Genomic DNA, 19,296 nt, shown 5'->3' on the forward strand with positions numbered 1-19,296 from the left:
GCGTCCGGAAACAGCCGAAGAGAGAGAGGGGAGAGCCGAGCGGACACGAAGTCCCCCATTCTAAGGCGATCCCACCTCTGACGTCACGTTCCAAATTATTCATTTCCATCTGGTTGTGTGGGCATATACTAACAATAGACACAAACTTTTTTTCCAACAAAGGAATGACATAATGGTATTGTTTTTGGGCATTTGATCAGATTGAGATTGATGTTCAGCAAAATCTGATGATTAAACAAAATTAATAATAACTAATTAAAGGAAAATGGTGAGTCTCATAGGCCTTAGTGAGTAAATTATATATCTGGGAAATCTGGGATAGTTTATATATTATATTATATTATCATTCTATGATATATGAGTTATTAGAGGAGAAGTGAGAAAGGGGTAGGGAAATATATGTTTTACTTCTACCTACTCCTTTTCGGACACTATTACTCTTGTTTTGTTTGTTATTATTTTGTATCTGTTTTTATTTATTTTTATGTTCGAAATAAAGTCTTTCATTCATTCATTCATATATATTATACATAGTATATCATAATTTCAATTAACATTATGTGTAGGCCTACTTTTTAAAATTAGTTTCACGTTTAAAAAATGTATACAAAAGTGCAGAATTTTTTTTTTTTCATCTTTTTATTGTTTAATAAACAAACAGACAAACAAAATCAAGAACAATAACATAATCATGTATAACAACATAATACCCTTATTCATAAATAATATCAATAATGTTGTTTTGTTATCATTATTGTTAACAATAATAATAATAATAATTAAAACAATAATAGACAAGGTGTGTGTGTTTGTATGTGTGCATGGTGGTTAAGATTAAACAAATTCTATAGCAAATTGTGAAAAATTATATTACAATCTCACAGCTGCTCAAGCAGATATGTAATGAAAGACTGCCATACTCTGATGTGTAGGCCTATTTAAATATATTTTAAAAAAAATATCTTTAAAAAATTGTAACCATTACAAATGCATGAGAAATTTTTCTTAAATCTTCACACAAAATGTCACGATATGATGCACAGGCATTTAAAAGTATCTATTTTATGTAATAATGAGGGAATAAAAAGCAATACATTATATTCACATTTTGCTCAATATTGTTGTCAATTAACGATGAACAAAAACACATTAATATGGTGTTAAACCATGTGTAAAAAGTGTTTTAGCTGACTGAAAATACCATCGAGTAGCTACTTTCAAATGTGCAGCATCAGCACCGACTTATCAGAAAGCGCAGCTGATGTGATGTACAGAAAAAAGCATAATTGTGTCACCCAATCCAAAACTGCTCTATCAGCAGAATATTTGCAGAGTAGCAGAGTTTATCTTCCTTTGATAATATTCTCAACCTACGGCAGACACTGAAGAATAGCATAACCAAAACACAACATCCACCCCTGGTATGTCTCCATGGAGCGTGTCTGACATGCCCTACGTGCTTGTGTGGTGAATAGCAATGGGACCACCGACCCACAGCTTGATCTGTGAGCTGACAGCACCCATCCCCCCACACGCCCATCTGTGCTGCTCTGCATAGGCAAGCAGGCTCGGTGCATGCAGAAACTCATGAGCACTGAAGACACGTGTGATTCAAACCAGTTCATCTGCAGATCTGTTTTTTTTTTTTGGTGCATTCTCAGCCTGCAGCAGGATGTAAACATCTCCTTCTTTGTCCTCAGGGTGATAATAAATATAATGACAGCCTGCACCAGTTGGTTGTAGATCATTATCTTGTCATCACATAAAGGTTTTCTCTCTTTGCAACTTCATGTCTAGTGTGCAGATCCACCACACGTCTGTAAACACTCCTCCTGGAAATTAATTATCCCTTGGAAGTGGAGGTCAGTGCTTCTTCAGATGTGTTAGTATCACTGCTGATGAATGGAAATAGACAACTTCTCCAGTTCTGACATGAATCCTGTGATCACTAACTGTAGATAAGTTTCAGTTTTAAACATTACCAGTGCTTTACTACCACTAATATAACAATATTTGATTAGTGTATGGATGAATGTTACAAAACGTAATGTCCCTTTGCACATAACAAAGTGTAATACATATACAACTACAACATATATTTAAAAAAGGAAGAAAACTGACTGTAGTTTCATCAAAATATGGAATATGAAACAAAATTCTGCAATGGTGGCTTTGGGTTTCACTGCAAACAATGACTAGACTAACATCCTCCTTGTCTGCCTTTAGTCATACTAATCAATCACCGGATACTACTAACCAAAAAAACAATATGTCAGATTGCATAAGCATTAGTGATATCAAACCATTGCTTATTTAACATTATGCTATAACACATCAGAGAATGGAAACAAAGGGATAATGGACCAGTGAAAACAAACAAACTTTACCAAACTTAAAAAATATGTTGATTAGATATTGACAAGTCTGTGCTACATGCAGCGGAGGAAGAGATATTCAGCAAAGTGTATAAATACACTGTTACAAGTAAAAGTGATGCATTAATTTGTACAACACTTTGGTAAGAGTAATAAAAGAGTGCAATACGCTGTAATTAAAACTGCATTTATACTATATATTTCAAGATATATTCTTATTTAATTCTTATTTATACTATTCTTATTCTTTTTTATTTATTATTTATAAATACTGTATATATATCATTTTATTCTTTTTATTTATTATTCTCATTTGTATTATTTATTTATATTTCTCTACATATATTGTGTTATATATTGTAGCATTATGTACATCATTTAAATGTTACATACTTCTTTATTTCTAATTCTTAGATTTCTTGTGCTTTATATAAGAGCAACTGTAACATTTTTCACCACAATTTAAACCAATAATAACAGATCATAATTTATTAGTTTATTTATATATTTTTTATTATTAATCTAAGCAACAATCAAATAAGCTACCAAATAAATGTAGTAAAATGTACAATACTTGCCTCAAAAATATAGTGGGTTGGAAGTATAAAGTAGCATAACATAAGAAATACTCAAGTAAAGTATAAGTATCTCAAAAGTTTAGTCAAGTGCAGTACTTGAGTAAATACCAGAACTGGCTAAATGAGAAATGAGAAATCATTGCACATATTAGGCTATTAGATTATAATTAAATAAGTTTGATTAATGTATCGTAATGTATTTGTATTGTGTATGGGCCCAATTATATGATATTATATTATATTATATTATATCATATCATATTACATTATATTATATTATATCATATATTATATTATATCATATTATATCATATTATATTATATTATATCATGTCATATTACATTATATTATATTATATCATATATTATATTATATCATATCATATCATATTATATTATATTATATCATGTCATATTATATCATATTATATTATGTTATATTATATTATATTATATTATATCATATCATATCATATCATATTATATTATATTATATTATATTATATTATATTATATTATATTATATTATATTATATCATATTATATTATATTATATTATATCATATTATATTATATTATATTATACTATATTATATTATATTGTATTATTTACATGATTCTACTAAAAGAGGCATCAGTTTAAGTATTAAAGCGCCACCTCCTGACAGAACAGCGACATTGCACCATGTGCGTTCACGTTGTGCGGGGCGCGCACGTTGCGCACTTGCTGACGTCACAATTTTCCCAAACAAGGAAGGGACGCCCCCCCCCCGTTCCCCCTGCACGTCACCATGAATGCATCATGGTGCACTAACATTCAGATATCATTTAGACAACAGCTGTAACTTATTGAATATGACTTCCAGAGATCCTGACATCTAATCAGATGATAAAAGAGGTAAGATTAATTATTAATAAATGGTGCTGTGAACACTGTGCTGCTTTAGACGGTTAGATTAATATCTTCACTTCATAAATAATATCTACTGTTAATACTGCAGGACTTTGCAGCATATATCTCAGTGTTGACTGTATGCAAACCTTATCATTATTATTTTTTAAAATCTTTTATTCTTTCACTGCAGTATTGCATTGCTTGTATATATATAGAGAGAGATGTAAGGTATATTAGTATGTTATGTAGGGTATTTACTGTGGTGTTTGTGTTGAGTGCATGATATATTCAGCCTGTCTGAGCAAACAATAATATCCAAAATATCTGATGGTTAAGGGACCAATATTAAAGTCATTAGTGTGATATATTTTAATAAGCCAATGTACTATTATTGACAACCTAGTTATCATATTCGTTCTTTTATTATATATTTTATTATAGTAATAATTCAATATATATATATTGAATTGTATTACTATTTTCTGGAAAGCACTTTGTGCTTAAGCTTGAAAAGTGCTATATGAAATTATAATAATAATAATTGCAATTATTATTATTATTATTATTATTTAATGGACAAAATATTTTAAAAATAAATTCTAAAAACAGAAGATTATATATTATTTTTAAAAAATATATTTGTATTGAATTTTATTACTATTTTATTTTAAGATATTTACAAAAACTATATTTCAACTGAGGCAAAAGTTGTAGAAAAACATTTGAAATTGATTTGCAAAAATAAATACTGCATGTTTTATTAATCTGAGATGAAGTAATTTTTTGCAAATCTTTTTTTGCAGACACTTGGAAACAGTGTTTAGTAATAAGTCTGCAAAGCTACTAATGAAATCTTCATCTGTAACATGCATCAGTGTTACCGTACAACTCCAATAGAAAGTAGACACGTGGTGGTATTTGCATGATATGAATGTGTTTCCCCTTGGTAATAAAATGTATATTTGTATCCTAAATAAAACCATTGAGGTGCTGAATGTAACCCTGACGTATGCACTGTGTTTTTATTTGTGATGTAGGGGGTGGAGAGCAGCCCTGAACCTGAAGATGAGGCGTCTGTCTCGGAGGAAAGCTCTGAGCTTGGTGAGGGAGCTGGACGCCTTCCCCAAAGTGTCGGACAGCTACGTGGAGACGTCGGCCTCGGGAGGAACAGGTGGGTCACTCCTCTGAAAACACAAACAATAACAACAACACAGTAAATATATCAGTAACAGTAACCACCCTGTCTTGTCTCATCCACAGTGTCGCTGATAGCTTTTGTTGCCATGGCTCTTCTTGCCATCTTAGAGTTCTTTGTTTATAGAGACACTTGGATGAAGTATGAATATGAAGTTGACAAGGATTTCTCCAGGTTAAGCATACTTATCTTATCACACAAAACATTCTCAAAACAAACTTGTATTTACAGTATATGGCAGGAAGTTATTCTCACTCTGCTTTTTCATCATTTACAGTAAATTGAGAATAAACATTGACATTACAGTTGCCATGAAATGCCAGCGTGAGTATCCCACCTTCTTTGTCATTCCTGTAGAAAGTGCATTATGGGTGTAAATATGTGTCACTTTCATGCATTTTATGTGTGTGATTGCAGATGTTGGAGCAGATATTCTGGACCTGGCTGAGACTATGATCACATCCAGCGGCCTCCAATACGAACCTGTGAGTGAAGCACGTCAAATTCTCTGTAAGAAGCATTTTCTTTCAAGCTTTTAGAGCTTTTTTTTTCATAACTGCATCTCTTCTTATGTTTGTTCAGGTTATTTTTGAACTGACTCCGCAGCAGAGACTGTGGCAAAGGTAAGCTGGTAACCATCTACTGTAGGTAAAACACTGACTATGGATAAGTATACAACCCCATTTCAAAAAAATCTTAACTAGACCTTTAAAAGTGTATTTAAGGTGATAAAACTTGCAGGCACACTGGAAAAAGAAACAAGAAAAGTTGAAACTTTATATTTTAAAACTATGTAGAAAAACTGGAATAGTTGCATATCTACATTTCAGATGTAGTTTGTCTACAAGTTTTGTTTTTTGTACTCAGGACGTTGCTTCTCATACAGAACCGTCTGAGAGAGGAACACGCTCTTCAGGAAGTCCTTTACAAAACTCTCCTCAAAGGAGGTCCCACTGCCCTGCCCCCACGGTCAGCTACATACACGCAAACAATTCTTCATTAATCTGACAAAAAGCAAATAAAGTTTTGTTTTCTGCACAGAATTAGATAAGATATACTGCTGATTAACAATTAAAGAGTCAGATTATGTGCTTAATAATTGTGTGTGTGTGTAGGGAGGATGCCTCTATGGAGCCGCTCAACGCTTGCAGGATACACGGGCACGTCTACGTCAACAAGGTGGCGGGAAACCTGCACATCACTGTGGGAAAGTAAGAAACTAGAGGAATTGTCTATAAGGTGCTGGCAGATGTAACTAGAGGTCAATCAGAAATTCCTCACCACGATTCAGCTGTAGAATTTGTGTAAATAAGAGAAACGGATATAATTATATAGAGCTTTGGTTGACAGAAGTCCCTCTTTTGTCTTTTCCAGGCCCATTCACCATCCTCAGGGTCATGCCCACATTGCAGCTTTTGTGAGCCACGACAGTATGTAACTCATGTCTTCTTTGTTTAAACAGTACAGCTTTTTAATAATCTGCTCATGGTGCAAATTAAATTATGACAGCTAAATTGGAGAAAAGAGACGACAGATGTTTGTTGCACAAATCCTCCTCAGGGCATTTCCTTTCACTGAATGATTTATACATCAATGATGCTATTTTTAGATATGTTATTTGTAATCACACTCTTTAAACAGCGACTATACAGTATATACAGGCCTACAAGTGCAGAGTACATTTTTTCACTTGTTCGGTGATTCTCCACGGCCTTGATTGAACCTGAGCTGTTTTCATCTTTGCATGGCAGCGTACAACTTCTCCCATCGAATAGACCATTTATCTTTCGGGGAGGAGATACCGGGCATCATCAATCCTCTGGACGGCACCGAGAAAATCACCTATAACAGTGAGTTACGGCTGTATTTCAAGAGATAGGAGAGGATAAAACATATGATGGCAGAATTAATGACGCGCTGGGACATTTATTGAATCATGAGTTGACTCAGACTGTCCTTGGCTCACCTTAGATGATCACTGCTAAGTAGGTATTATAGATAACACGATAGAGTTGAGTGAGTTTCATTGTGAGTTTCTTCAGCTGTATTATACATATTTTTCCTTCTTGAAATTGATGTAAAAAAAACTAAAATATGTTCTGTTTTATTACAGACAACCAGATGTTCCAGTATTTTATCACAGTGGTTCCAACCAAACTGAACACATACAAGATATCTGCAGACACGCACCAGTTTTCTGTGACTGAGCGGGTGAGTAGAACCAGGGCTTATGGCATAGGCCATATAGGCGGTCGCCTAGAGCGCCACCTTCTGGGAGGTGCTGGTCTCCATGTCAATAAAATAAAATGTAATGTAATGAAACGAAATGAAACGAAACGAAACAAAATAAAATAAAATAAAATAAAATAAAATAAAATAAAATAAAATAAATAGGCCATATAGGCGGTCGCCTTGAGCACCACCTTCTAGGGGGGCGCAGGTCGCCCTCTAAATAAAATAAAATAAAATAAAATAAAATAAAATATTTGTTTTGTCTTAAAACATGGTGATGTCTGATGTGTGTTGCGGTTTACAGGACTAGGGTTAGGGTTCTGGGGGGTTGAACCCTAATCCTAACTCTAGAGCGGCGCTGGCGAAGGGGGCTCCAAATCGGAATTTCATCTAGTAGAACAATAATAAAAACCCAATACCGCACCACCGCAAAACAGAGGATGGACAGAGGATGAAAAGTTTAACACTAACCACCATGCTGTTTCTTTCCAAGGAGCGGGTGATAAACCACGCGGCGGGCAGCCACGGTGTCTCCGGCATTTTCGTCAAGTACGACACAAGCTCTCTGATGGTGACGGTCAGCGAGCAGCACATGCCGCTGTGGCAGTTCCTGGTGCGACTGTGCGGCATCATCGGGGGAATATTCTCCACGACAGGCAAGTCTGGTTTCACCTGCAAACCACATTTATTTATTTATTTTATTAATCAAGGGCAGTGCAGATAAACATATGTCACATAGGATTAAGACACATAAGTAATGTATATGGAGCTTTAAATTCAAAGTATAACAACTAAAAATACTACATAAAGGAAGTAATTTAATCTAGAGTTGAATTAAAATGTGTGTCTCCTTTAAGGCATGCTCCACGGGTTTGTTGGCTTCTGTTTTGATGTCATCTGCTGTCGCCTCAAACTTGGAGTCTACAGGGCCAGAGAGGTGAGTCTTGACAACATAGTTTATGGTCTTCACCACAATCAAAGTACAGGTTTCCTCAAGCCTAATAAAGAGAAAGAGACCGTCTCCATTACTGTAATATCAGAAGGAATTGTTTCTCTCTCTAAACTTCACAATGAAGCAGATCCATCAGACCTACCTGTACTGAATCTATTCCAGGACGTGCAGCTACACAACCAGATGAACAATCTAAACAATCACCAGACTCCGTTGTTGGCCGACGACGTCCCTCAGGAGTAGCCGCTTTTCAGTGACCAGGTTTTGATCATCGTCAACTTTCATAAAATCGTGTCTTTCTACTGAAAAAGCAAAGCCGTCTGTCAAACACTGTGCTGTTGAAAAATGGTTCACATCAGATCATTGCACTTTGGGAAAATGTGTTCCCTCTGTGACTGCAGTCATACATGTGTTTTAAACATTATTTCCTTCTGTGATGGAGTTTGTTTCTTTAGAAATGTTGTAGGGTCTGTTTCATTTGCTGTAATAGCACATACAATTGTTTGGTTTCCATTAAAGTTTAAATATCCGCAAATTGAAAACAATTTCAAAGCATTAATTTGTGGAAAACATTTAACATTAGGACATATTATGCTTATTTTCCTCTCTAACTAGCTTTATTTGAGGGCATGTCAAACTAGCCATTATGCAAATGTGTTACTTGGTGACATCACCACGTTACAGAAAAAAAGGCGGGACTTCAATCAAGGCGTTTCAGGCAGTTCAGGAGCAGAGTTTCTGTGGGGGAGAGTAACTCTCTTTGGCGTGGACTTTGGGCTTTGTAATTTTGAAGACATTTAACATGCATAAACAACTATACAGTATAACACACTAAAGGAAAGAGGAAAAGCACAAAATCATAATAGGTCCCCTTTAAATCTTCAGTGAAGTCACAAAAAGACGTGGATGGTCTTCAAATACTTCTAAGGATCTCTAAGATGTGAAAAATAAAAGTATGCTAGTTTGGAGAGGATGACTGCACTAATTTAGTGGTGTCAATCCCAGTCTTTATTTTTTTTATAAATGTGCATTTACACATCCCCAAAAAATCTGATATTTCCATGCTTTGATTTATCCGTATCGACTCTGAGTTCAGACATTTTGTGCACCACAGACCAGTGTTAAGACAATCGTTTAGAAACGTTGTCATCTCTTGGCCTTTAGTGTAAATCCAGCATCTTTTAAGACAGAAAATTCCAATGTTTAAGAGGTGGATCATGCAAGACGAAGGCGACGTGAGACGACTCAAAGGTCGGCCTTCGTTGCCGCTTGTTCTTTGATGTCGGGTTGCTGTGTCTGGGCCTTAAGCCCAAAGCTGAGATAACCCTGATGACATCACTGGGGTAATTTCTTTTTTTCAAACGTTGGAACGCAGAAGAAGAGACAGAAGACATTATACAGCTGTTTTCACCAGCTGTGCACATTTTCTACCCTGGGGTTTCCTGTACCAACTGAGCTCTGCATTTGGTTTGCAAACAGCAAAGGCGGCACTTTGTTGTGAAATAAACACACACATAACGACGCCATTACAATAACTCTGTAAGAACAATTCTGACGATACCACTTCATCACAGACGCCTCGTACGACTCATCCCCCTCTGAAGTTAAGAGGGCAGTTACCATAATAACACCACAGACATGAGCTTTGCATAAACATTTATTTAGTTGTGTCCCTTTTTCTCCCTTATAGGCTTGTAACTGTTATGCATTTGTATTCTGGTCAAAGAGTGAAGCCACAAACAATACTGTACACACAGTTTTCTCATTTGTTTAGTAAAAATCAGTCTTGCCTGTCACACTTAAAACACTTTTGGTAGACTCTGCGGGAAGCTCTGTGGTGGAATCCTGTGAAGACACTCACCAAGCAAAGATCAACAGTCAAATACAATTTTTGGTAGTCTATAAGAATAATATGTAGTTCAACTATTTACAGATCTTCCAAACTGGGGTCAAGGATGTAATACCATAAAACCTAGCACTTTTGTGATTTAGGTCCAGACTAACACATAGGTCACAGTTTGTCTTGCTTATATAATAGTAGTCCATCTCCATATCAGGTTAAGATATGGTGAACCTCAAGACTCCGTACTTGGTCCACTCCTTTTCACAATATTCTTCTGTTTGACAGCATGAAATTTCGCTCTTATGCAGATGACACTGAACTCTATATTGCAATAAATCGTAATGACTGCTCCAAGATCTGTCCTGTTTACTAGCAGTTTGAAAAAGATCTTGCTTTTCTTACATATAAATGAAGCTGAAATGCTCTTCTTTCTGCCTTAATTTGAAAAAAAATCCAGCTTTCAAGTAGCCTTTAAGCTTGCGCTTCTTATTAACACTAAGGAGGATTTTATGGTATTTCTTTTCATATAAATATATGATCTTTCTCAGCCATATTTAACAAACTTCATTACCTCTTCAGTATCGAGGCCTGCCTCAAGAACTAAAAGAAATCTTCAGTCAATAGGGCTTTCATTTCCCCATTTCTCTAAGCATCGTTTGCTGCTATCTGGCTGTTTTTTTGTGGAAGAGCTGTGCGTCCTCTAGCTCCAGTTTGTGCCTCATGTATTGGCATTACATTTGCGCGGTAACCATCCGTTTCTCCAATAAAATAAGACTACGATGTTTGAAAAACCCACCGGGATGTAAAACAACACTCTTCTTGAGGTATTTTTTAGAAAGCTTCCCAAATTGCAACTCTGTTGGTTTGGATTAGGAAACAGACCGCCCTGAAGGGGTTTATTTCGTAATAATGACCCAGTAGCTGTACATTATCCCGTTTATTACATGGAAACTTACTTAAGAAATCAATAATTAAATACAAAAACGGTCCACCAGAGTCCGACATCAGAACTGTGTCCATAGCAACGATCTGTTATACATAGCAACGGTCTGCTATGAAGAAATAACAGACCGTAGAATGCCGTAATTGACCAATCAGAATCGAGTATTCAACAAAGCCATGTAATGTTGTTAAACAACCTCCTGTTTTTTTCAGACATCTCCAGGTAATTATTACCCGCCTTTGTTGAATACTCGACTCTGATTGGTCAATTACTATGGTCAATCACTACGGTCTGTTATTTCTTTTTAGCAAACCATTGCTATGTATAACAGACCGTTGCAATGAACGCAGTTGTGATGTCGGACTCTGACGGACCATTTTTGCGTCAAATTATTGATTTCTTTAGCAAGTAGCAGTGTAATAAGCAGGATAATGTACAGCTAGTGGGTCATTGTTGTGAAATAAACCCCTTCAAGGCTTCGCGTCACGGTGCCGCATCGAACCTGAAGGGGTTTATTTCACAACAATGAATGGCTAGCTGTACATTATCCCCTACTTATTTTACAGAGACATCATTGGTTACCTACGTGACTCAAATGTAACGCTAATACATGAGAAGCACAAACTGGGCCTACGTCTCCATCTTTGAAGTGACCCAGCTCCCTACTCTATGAAATTGCCTGCTCCAGTTTGGTCCCCCAACCTCACGTACCTACAGTCTTGGACATCACTGATATTGGACTGGACCCATTCCTTGGACTTTTTAATTTTGGATTTACTACATTAGCATTGGACCTTTTAGAATCCCATTGTTGTATTTAGCATGTCCAATTACTACAACTTCATTTTAATTTGTAATTTTTCACCCCCAGCCGACTGAGGAGAGGGGGGTCCCTCTTTGAAATGCCTTTTGAGGTTTTGGGGGAGTTTGTCTTCTTAGAAAACTTCATTGGGAACTGTTGGGAGACACTGCACAGTATGTGATACTGGGCTATACAAATAAACTCGACTCTGATGTACTCTTATTTATATATAATACACTGCCAAGGTCTACCACAAATATCAGACTAGCCTTTGACGCAAGTATAAAGATGTAAAAGTAGTAAACTTAGTTTCAGTACAAACTGCTGTACAAACAGGCAAAAAGTGGATGAGCATTCAAACAAACACGTTCAAAGACATTATCGTTTGTGATAGTAGATAACCTCGACAGAAGGAACGATGGAGGATCTGTATGTTTCCGTATATGTAGTGATACTGTTGTCTTGTGTGGTCAGAATTTAGCTTCAATCTGTGGTTTGGCCTTGAGACGGACAACCACCAGGTAGATTTTGGGTGTAATCTTAAAAAGGCAGTAGATACACGTAATGCAAGACATACAGATATCCAAATCACCTGCGTATTAAAGAGAGGAGTTGGATATCCCCACAGTAAAAAAACAAAATAATCTTATAGAAATCGTTCTCCAGTGAAGCACTGCCATATTTCAAGTATGAAAAAAAAATCATCACAAGGCAAGGCAATGTACCGAGATTCAAGAGGATGGAAACAGGGAAAGAAAGTCACACAAAAGGCTTATTGTTGCATATATAATTGGCCACGTTGAGAAGAAAACGGTAGGTACAAAATTAATGACAACACTTTGTTTTTGGACGGGGTGTCTGGTGACTGAACAGTGACAGATTTCCAAACTAAACAAATAATTCATGGCTAGTAGACCTCTTTTCTTCCCTTCCCAGTGCTTCACACAACTGCAGCCTCCCTCCTGTAGAGAGCCCCCAGCTAATCCACACAAAAAGGAGGATTTAGAGTGTCCTGCGTGGACGGTCAGAGTCTCAGATGTTACAGCTAAAAGGCGAGGGCTGCTGCTGTCTCTGGTTCGAGGCGGAAGGGAGGAAGACTCAGTTGGTTATGGTGCTGGATGCGCGGAAGTAGGAGAGGAACTTGAAACAGAGGCTGACCACAAAGTACCAGATGTTTCTGGCCATCTGGGAGCGGGCGATAAACACCCTCCAGATGAAAACGACCAACAGGGTGTTGAAGGTGTAGCGGATGTTCCTCAGTCTGGGAAAGAGAGGAAAGAACACAAGGGGTTTAAAAACACTGTATGAAGATGTGATTTCACAGCTTATGAATACAATAAGTTTGTACTTATTGTGAATCTACATGTTCTCCCGAAAATTTTGTCATATGATGGATTTTTAAAACACTTTTCTCTTATCCTTAGGGTACATTTAGTAATTATGTTGAGTGATTGAAGCTGTAATTTCTCCTATTTGTCAGCCCCATCAGTGCCTTCGTTCATTATGTGATTAAGAAAAAAAGCCTCTCATTTGTCTGGTGTTTTATGGTATTACATTTTTCTTTTTTTTATGTTTTAGTAGGGCTGCACAATTAATCAAATATTAATTGGGATCACAATTTTGGCTTCTTAACAATTAAATGAATATGATAAACTGCAATATTGATGTTTATAATCTGTGCTCCGCTCATAGAAAACTCTGCTGCATATCAAATCAAGCGCTGCAGTCCAGAGTCAAATATAGTAGTAATATTTTGGGTAAAAAGTTTTGGTACAATTTTGTTTATATTTTGCTTCTAGGAGATGCACTGTGAATAAGGACCAGTCTTATTTTGATGCAAAGACTTGTACGTTAGCAGGAATGTAACACAACATGGAAAGCAGTGCTCTCTTTATTTAAATTTGAAAGCGCAATAAAAAATATTTTTTGTCGCTAAAATCAATGAATAATCGTGATCTCAATATTGATCAAAATAATAATGATTATCATTTTGGCCATAATCACGCAGCCCTTTGTTTTAGTTGACTTTTACGCAAACTAGTATCTGTCTTGCCTCTTGTGAGTAAATGGAAAGGAGGATAATCTCAAACATAAACAGACAACATTCAATGTTGCATTAAATTAATTTATGGAAATAACTCATATTTCTTTGGTGTCTGATGATATTATCAAAACACTGACCACTGAGCTGAAATGTTATTTACCTATGAAATGTTATAAACAACCCATTGGTTGGACAGATTGACCTCCTTCTAGTCCTGTTTTGTATTTACGTTGCATTTTCCCGTAGACTTACTTCCTCAGATGCTGCCTGGCAGCAGGAATGTCAGACATGTCTTCATTCAGGACGTACTTCTTGGTGCCGAGGCAATAGTTCTCGATGTACTCGGGCCAGTTCAGCTGGCGCACATCAAAGTTAAATGTCTGAAAGAGAGAAGAAATGGTGAGGAGGGCGTTGAGACAAAATTTGTAACTGAAAATAAATGTGAAATTCCTCTTTCCCTCACTAGATGGAGCAATAGACTTCCTAATGCTATTAAAATGTAGAGAGAGTAAACTGCTCAACTCTCAACCACATTAAGGTTAAATAGAAGAAGCACTATTGTTTTCAGTGGTGGACGAAGCACTCAGATCCTTTACTTAAGTAAAATCAGCAATACCACACTATAAAAATACTTTTTTCTTATGTAAAAGTACAGCATTACCAGTAAAATGTACTTATCAAAAGTAAAAGTACTCATTATGGAAAACGGACGCTTAAAGGAACAGTGTGTATTATTTACAGGGATCTATTAGCAGAATAAAATATAAATAAGTATGTTTTCTTTAATGTATAATCACCTGAAAATAAGTGTTTTGGTTACCTTAGAATGAGCCGTTTATATCTACATATGGAGTGGGTCCTCTTCACAGAGCCGGCCAAATAAAACACTGGCTCTAGAGAGGGCCATTCGTGTTTTCGCGTCGGCCACCGTAGTTCACCGACACGCTTGGCACGCTGGAGAAGTTTCAGCTGGTTACAATATGAAACTTCATCGCGAGATGCCGCCAAAGAGCTAATTTGATATGATGAAAGTGAGATATGATGAGAGCTACTCATAGTACCAAGTTGTACATCATCAATAGCAATCATCATTTCTGTATTACTTTATGGTCCTTCAGTAATGTTTCAGCCACTGCTGTCATCGCCTCTATTACAATCCCACCCTAGGTGAAGGGCTTTTTGTGTTTCATTTGGATGTGTGCCACTAGACGAAGCCTTTGTTTCTGTGTTCCTCAGTTTGGTAAACAGAGACTGTTGTCTTTTAAGAGCTGTTTTCAGCTCCTTTACCTTCTCCGTTCATAGACGGCTACCAGCTGGAAAGCCCCGTGAAAAGTTGCTGTGGACTTTGATGAAGTGGCGTTACATCTTTTACTGACACGCTCACACCGCAAATGAGACTCACACATTTGTCACATTCGGGAAAAAAACTGTGGTCATTGTCAAATCTTTTTTGCACTTGCTAGTCTGCTAACATCGCCTATTATTACACGGCTGTGTTGAATACTCGATTCTGATTGGTTTATCACGGCGTTCTGCGGTCTGCTAATTCTTTATAACAGACCGTTGCTATGGGCGCAGCTCTGATGTTGGACTCTGGCGGACCGTTTTTGTGTCAAATGATTGATTTCTTAAGTAAGTAGCCGTGTAATAAGCAGGATAATGTACAGCTAGCGGGGCATTGTTGTGAAAGAATCCCCTTCAGGGCAGTGAGAGACCCCTCCGCTTCGCATTGGGGTGCAGCATCGCCCTGTCAGGGTTTCTTTCACAATGACCAGCTTGCTGTGCAGTATCCCTTACATAATATTTAAATCAAATTTAAATTCATTTCAGTTTTAGTTTTTTTTTTAGCTATAATACATCACTACCGAAAAAAGCTGACAGCATAAATTTCTGTCAACTCGTGAAATTGAAACACAGAAATTTAACACTAGACCTTCCAGGAATTGGCGCTGTGCTGCAATTACAGCCGTTCCTACACAGTTCTCCAAACATGTATTTTGTATGTATATGTAGTTGGATAGATACCTGGCCCTAACAAAAACACACTAAAACTACTGTAAAACTAAAACTAAATACATAAAAACTAAAACTTTCTGAAAAACTGAAACTAAACTAAAACTAGCAAATGCACTCTTAAAAACTAACTAAAACCAAACTAAACTAAAATAAAAACAAAATGAAAATTCAAAGCTATTTGTTCAGACTGAATCAAACAATCTTGCTCCTAAATAAGCCCAGACGGTAGAATATTTGACCCAGACTGTCGGCATGCACGTTGATAAGCGTACCTTCCTGTCCTCCGGGGTCAGCTGGTTCATCAGCATGCTCATGTTCTCAGAGTTCCACTCCCAGTCCTGACTGCTGAAATACTCCAGCAGGCCGATGGCCTTGTGGAGCCGATTGAAGATGCGCATCATCCTAAAGCGAGAGAGAGATGAAGGGGTCAGAGGTTACTAAACACTCAAAATTCTCTTTAGATTTCAAGTAGGACTTGTAGCTGTGAGTCTTACTGCGGCTTTTGTCCGGAGAGACGCAGGACGAGGTCGTAGATGAGGGCCGGGAACTTGTGGCTGACTAGGATCCAGTACTGGTTGATCAGGTAGTTTGAGGTGATGTTGGCGTTGGGCCGGCGGAACGCCTGATCCAGCGGGTTCCTCTTGAAGGACGTCATCACATGATGCTCTGCAAAAAGGGGCACGGTTTAGGGGATTAATTAAACGACAAAATACAGTACAGAAAATTAACATGTAGTTCACATACTGGTCTTGCTCCAGCCCCAGTTTGTGCCTCATGTTTTACCATTGAATTTATCAACATCCACTGACCAGGAACGATGAAACACACACAAACTGCAGTTTCTACACAACAAGGATCATGACTTCCAGGAACAAATGGCCTTAATCAGAACATGATTTTCAGCTTTGGTTCTCTGGGGAATATCAGGCGGAAAGCAGCCACACAATGACTTCCCCCCACTGGGCAGCACAGCCTCCTCCTCCTCCTCCTCCTCCTCCTCCTCCACCTCCTCTTCCCAGAATCCAGCAGCAGCCATCCACAGACACAGAGAGCAGCCATGTGACTACAGACATTACATCACACACACAGCACGCCAACTAGGCCTTGCACCGCTCGTTTCCATGGCAACAGATATGTAATGGGTTGCCGAGAGATGACCAGATCCGGGGCGACAGCCAGCTGTGGCCTGACTCCTTATAGCCTGGAGTATCGCCGCTAACCTTGAGCTGCCCTCCGACGTCTGGGAGAGTAGAGTACCCACAATTCTTTGCAAGCAACAAGGAGCTGCATCCTCCTCCTTTACTTTTAAATTTCATAACCAGAAATCAAACTTTTTGTCTGAGAGGGCATCTCCTGTTGTTTGGTCTCTGATCATTTCAGATTGGCTTCATTCCTGCGTCTCATTTGGCTCAGAGAGATTACAGTTCCTCTTTCATAACAGCGAGTTACAGCGATGAGACCTAATCCCGCTACGACGAGCCATCTGGTAGCAATTTCCTCGGTGAAGGGAGCATGTTTGCTAATCTGAGAGGAACCCGGAGAGAGAGGGTCCCTTGTCATCCTGCCAGCGTGACATCCACGCACAGCCCTCTAATCCTGCTGTATGTGACGACCGCTGGGAAGGAAACAGTGAGAGTTTTCACTCTCCATGTGTAATTTCATCGCTGCTATCGTGACCTCAGTTATCACAAAACAGAAAGACTGTAAGCACTAAAACAGATTTCATATCAACTACATCTAAACACAGCAAAAAATGTGAGATATATAGTGAAAATAACAATAATTAAACAATGTAGTATGTAATAATTTTGTAGTTGTAATAATACCACAGAAATGGTTTTGAGTACTTTCCCAGATGTTTATATTTCTGTCACCGTGATAGCGTCACAACCGTGCAAGATGCAGTCGCCAAACTTTAGAGGTGTGTAGTTGAGATCAAAATGTAGGCCGAGTTCGAAGATGGGTGTCGTCCGAGCAAGGGCGCCGGAAGTAGGGGGGTAGGAAGTGGGGAAAGGACTTTACGCCCCTGGCCCGATTTGGCGTCCCGGCTGGTGTGATCCCGTGTTCATTTAAAACCACAGATGTCAACCTCATGAGAAAGTTAAGGGACCAACAAAGTCAGTAGGATTTATCCTCCTGACACCATAAATGTCTGTACCAAATATCATGGCAATCCATCCAGTAGTTGTTGAGATACTTTTCTTAATGTAAGAATAATGTTGTATGCAAACTCGTGTTATCTTGCCTCTTCAACTCTATAAAAGGAAAGTATTAAATGTTGCATTAAAACAACAAAAGCTCCAGATTTTCCCATTTTTCATTGCCCTCGCCCGGTTTCCTCCCGGGGTCAAAATTCTCCCATATTTCTCCCAATTTATGGCAATACCTTTTTTTCATTTTCATTATCACAAACTGTTTCTGGCACTGTATAGCATGTATAAGCCCTACTGTTTCAATCCGGACGACAATACAACCACACCAAAGGTTTCCTGGCAGACGAGAGCTGCTTGTACTCGCCGCTGAAATGAATGAATGACAAGTGAAGAATATGAGCCTCGTTTATAAAAGAGATTCATTTAAGTTCACGCCAGAGGGGCTAATTATTCAGTTTTCTTTCCTGATAATTAAAAGTATTTTTTGGGGGGGAAAAAGACCCCCGATATGGTTTCAAAATCCTCCCTATTTTGAGGTTTCAAGGTTGACAAGTATGCTCATGTGATCAATTTCAAGACTTGGTAGTCTAGAAAGTAGATAAAGCAAAGGTGGTTTAGGGGCAGAGCACTGAACTAAAACATGTTTTACTGGGAGGATGTTCCCAAAACATGGTTTCATGGCCAAAACCTTGCTATTTAAAAACATTTTTGGAAAATAATTTAGCTTATCTTTTCAAATTGTTTTGTCCTAGCGCTCCAGAATGAGCCAATACATCCAGAACCTGCTTATATATGGAAGGAAAACATGTCTTGATTATCCCACTGACACCCTCCAAATGTTAAATCCATCCTCTGTCTCTTTCCAGCAGGTGGCAGATGCTCTCCACAAGAGCCTCGACCACTAACAACTTAACTACATGACAGGGGAGGTTATGTCACAACACTGGAGTATTGATTTGTGATGATGAACGGGACAACAGTATTGTGGGATGCCAGCAGGCGCAGACAAAACAGCTCTATAAATATCGGCCCGCAGTGACAGGTTTCTATTACCTTTAAGCAAGACAACAAACTATGTACGTACCGATCTCTCCCCAGTGGAATGGGTTGATGCTGCCGGTCGTGCAGTTGTACACCAGAGCTGTTTTAGGTCTGCAAGGTGTGGGAGAAGAAGGTCATAACAAAGCCAATAAAAACACATATTAAATCTATATTTCCTGGACTCTACGAGTAGTAAGCTATGAAACTATAAAAGTGCTTTAAAACAC

The 19,296-nt window shown here is 37.8% G+C and overlaps 2 protein-coding genes across 3 annotated transcripts in view; one reads left to right on the forward strand and one right to left on the reverse strand.

Moving 5' to 3' along the window:
• The first annotated feature begins 3,750 nt into the window (after nucleotides 1-3,750).
• Nucleotides 3,751-9,648, forward strand: LOC141761536 (endoplasmic reticulum-Golgi intermediate compartment protein 2-like). The gene is made up of 14 exons (XM_074624912.1): nucleotides 3,751-3,851; nucleotides 4,886-5,019; nucleotides 5,109-5,217; nucleotides 5,321-5,367; nucleotides 5,461-5,528; nucleotides 5,626-5,666; nucleotides 5,911-6,012; nucleotides 6,159-6,254; nucleotides 6,418-6,473; nucleotides 6,795-6,893; nucleotides 7,157-7,254; nucleotides 7,769-7,931; nucleotides 8,133-8,212; nucleotides 8,390-9,648. Exons 2-14 carry the CDS (start codon nucleotides 4,914-4,916, stop codon nucleotides 8,468-8,470), a joined length of 1,146 nt encoding a protein of 381 aa, XP_074481013.1. The 5' UTR covers nucleotides 3,751-3,851; nucleotides 4,886-4,913; the 3' UTR covers nucleotides 8,471-9,648.
• Nucleotides 9,649-9,867: 219 nt separating this feature from the next.
• Nucleotides 9,868-19,296, reverse strand: part of LOC141761535 (fatty acyl-CoA reductase 1) — a 56,416-nt gene continuing 46,987 nt past the window's right edge. For both annotated transcript variants that reach the window (XM_074624911.1, XM_074624909.1), the window contains 5 exons: nucleotides 19,113-19,180; nucleotides 16,370-16,541; nucleotides 16,148-16,277; nucleotides 14,112-14,239; nucleotides 9,868-13,076 (listed from right to left, as the gene is read on the reverse strand). In XM_074624911.1, coding sequence (XP_074481012.1) covers nucleotides 12,914-13,076; nucleotides 14,112-14,239; nucleotides 16,148-16,277; nucleotides 16,370-16,541; nucleotides 19,113-19,180 — 661 coding nt within the window. In that variant the 3' untranslated portion in view covers nucleotides 9,868-12,913. The remainder of the gene's footprint in view (nucleotides 13,077-14,111; nucleotides 14,240-16,147; nucleotides 16,278-16,369; nucleotides 16,542-19,112; nucleotides 19,181-19,296) is intronic.

This window comes from Sebastes fasciatus, chromosome 23 (genome assembly GCF_043250625.1).
Source record: "Sebastes fasciatus isolate fSebFas1 chromosome 23, fSebFas1.pri, whole genome shotgun sequence".
NCBI lineage: Eukaryota > Metazoa > Chordata > Actinopteri > Perciformes > Sebastidae > Sebastes > Sebastes fasciatus.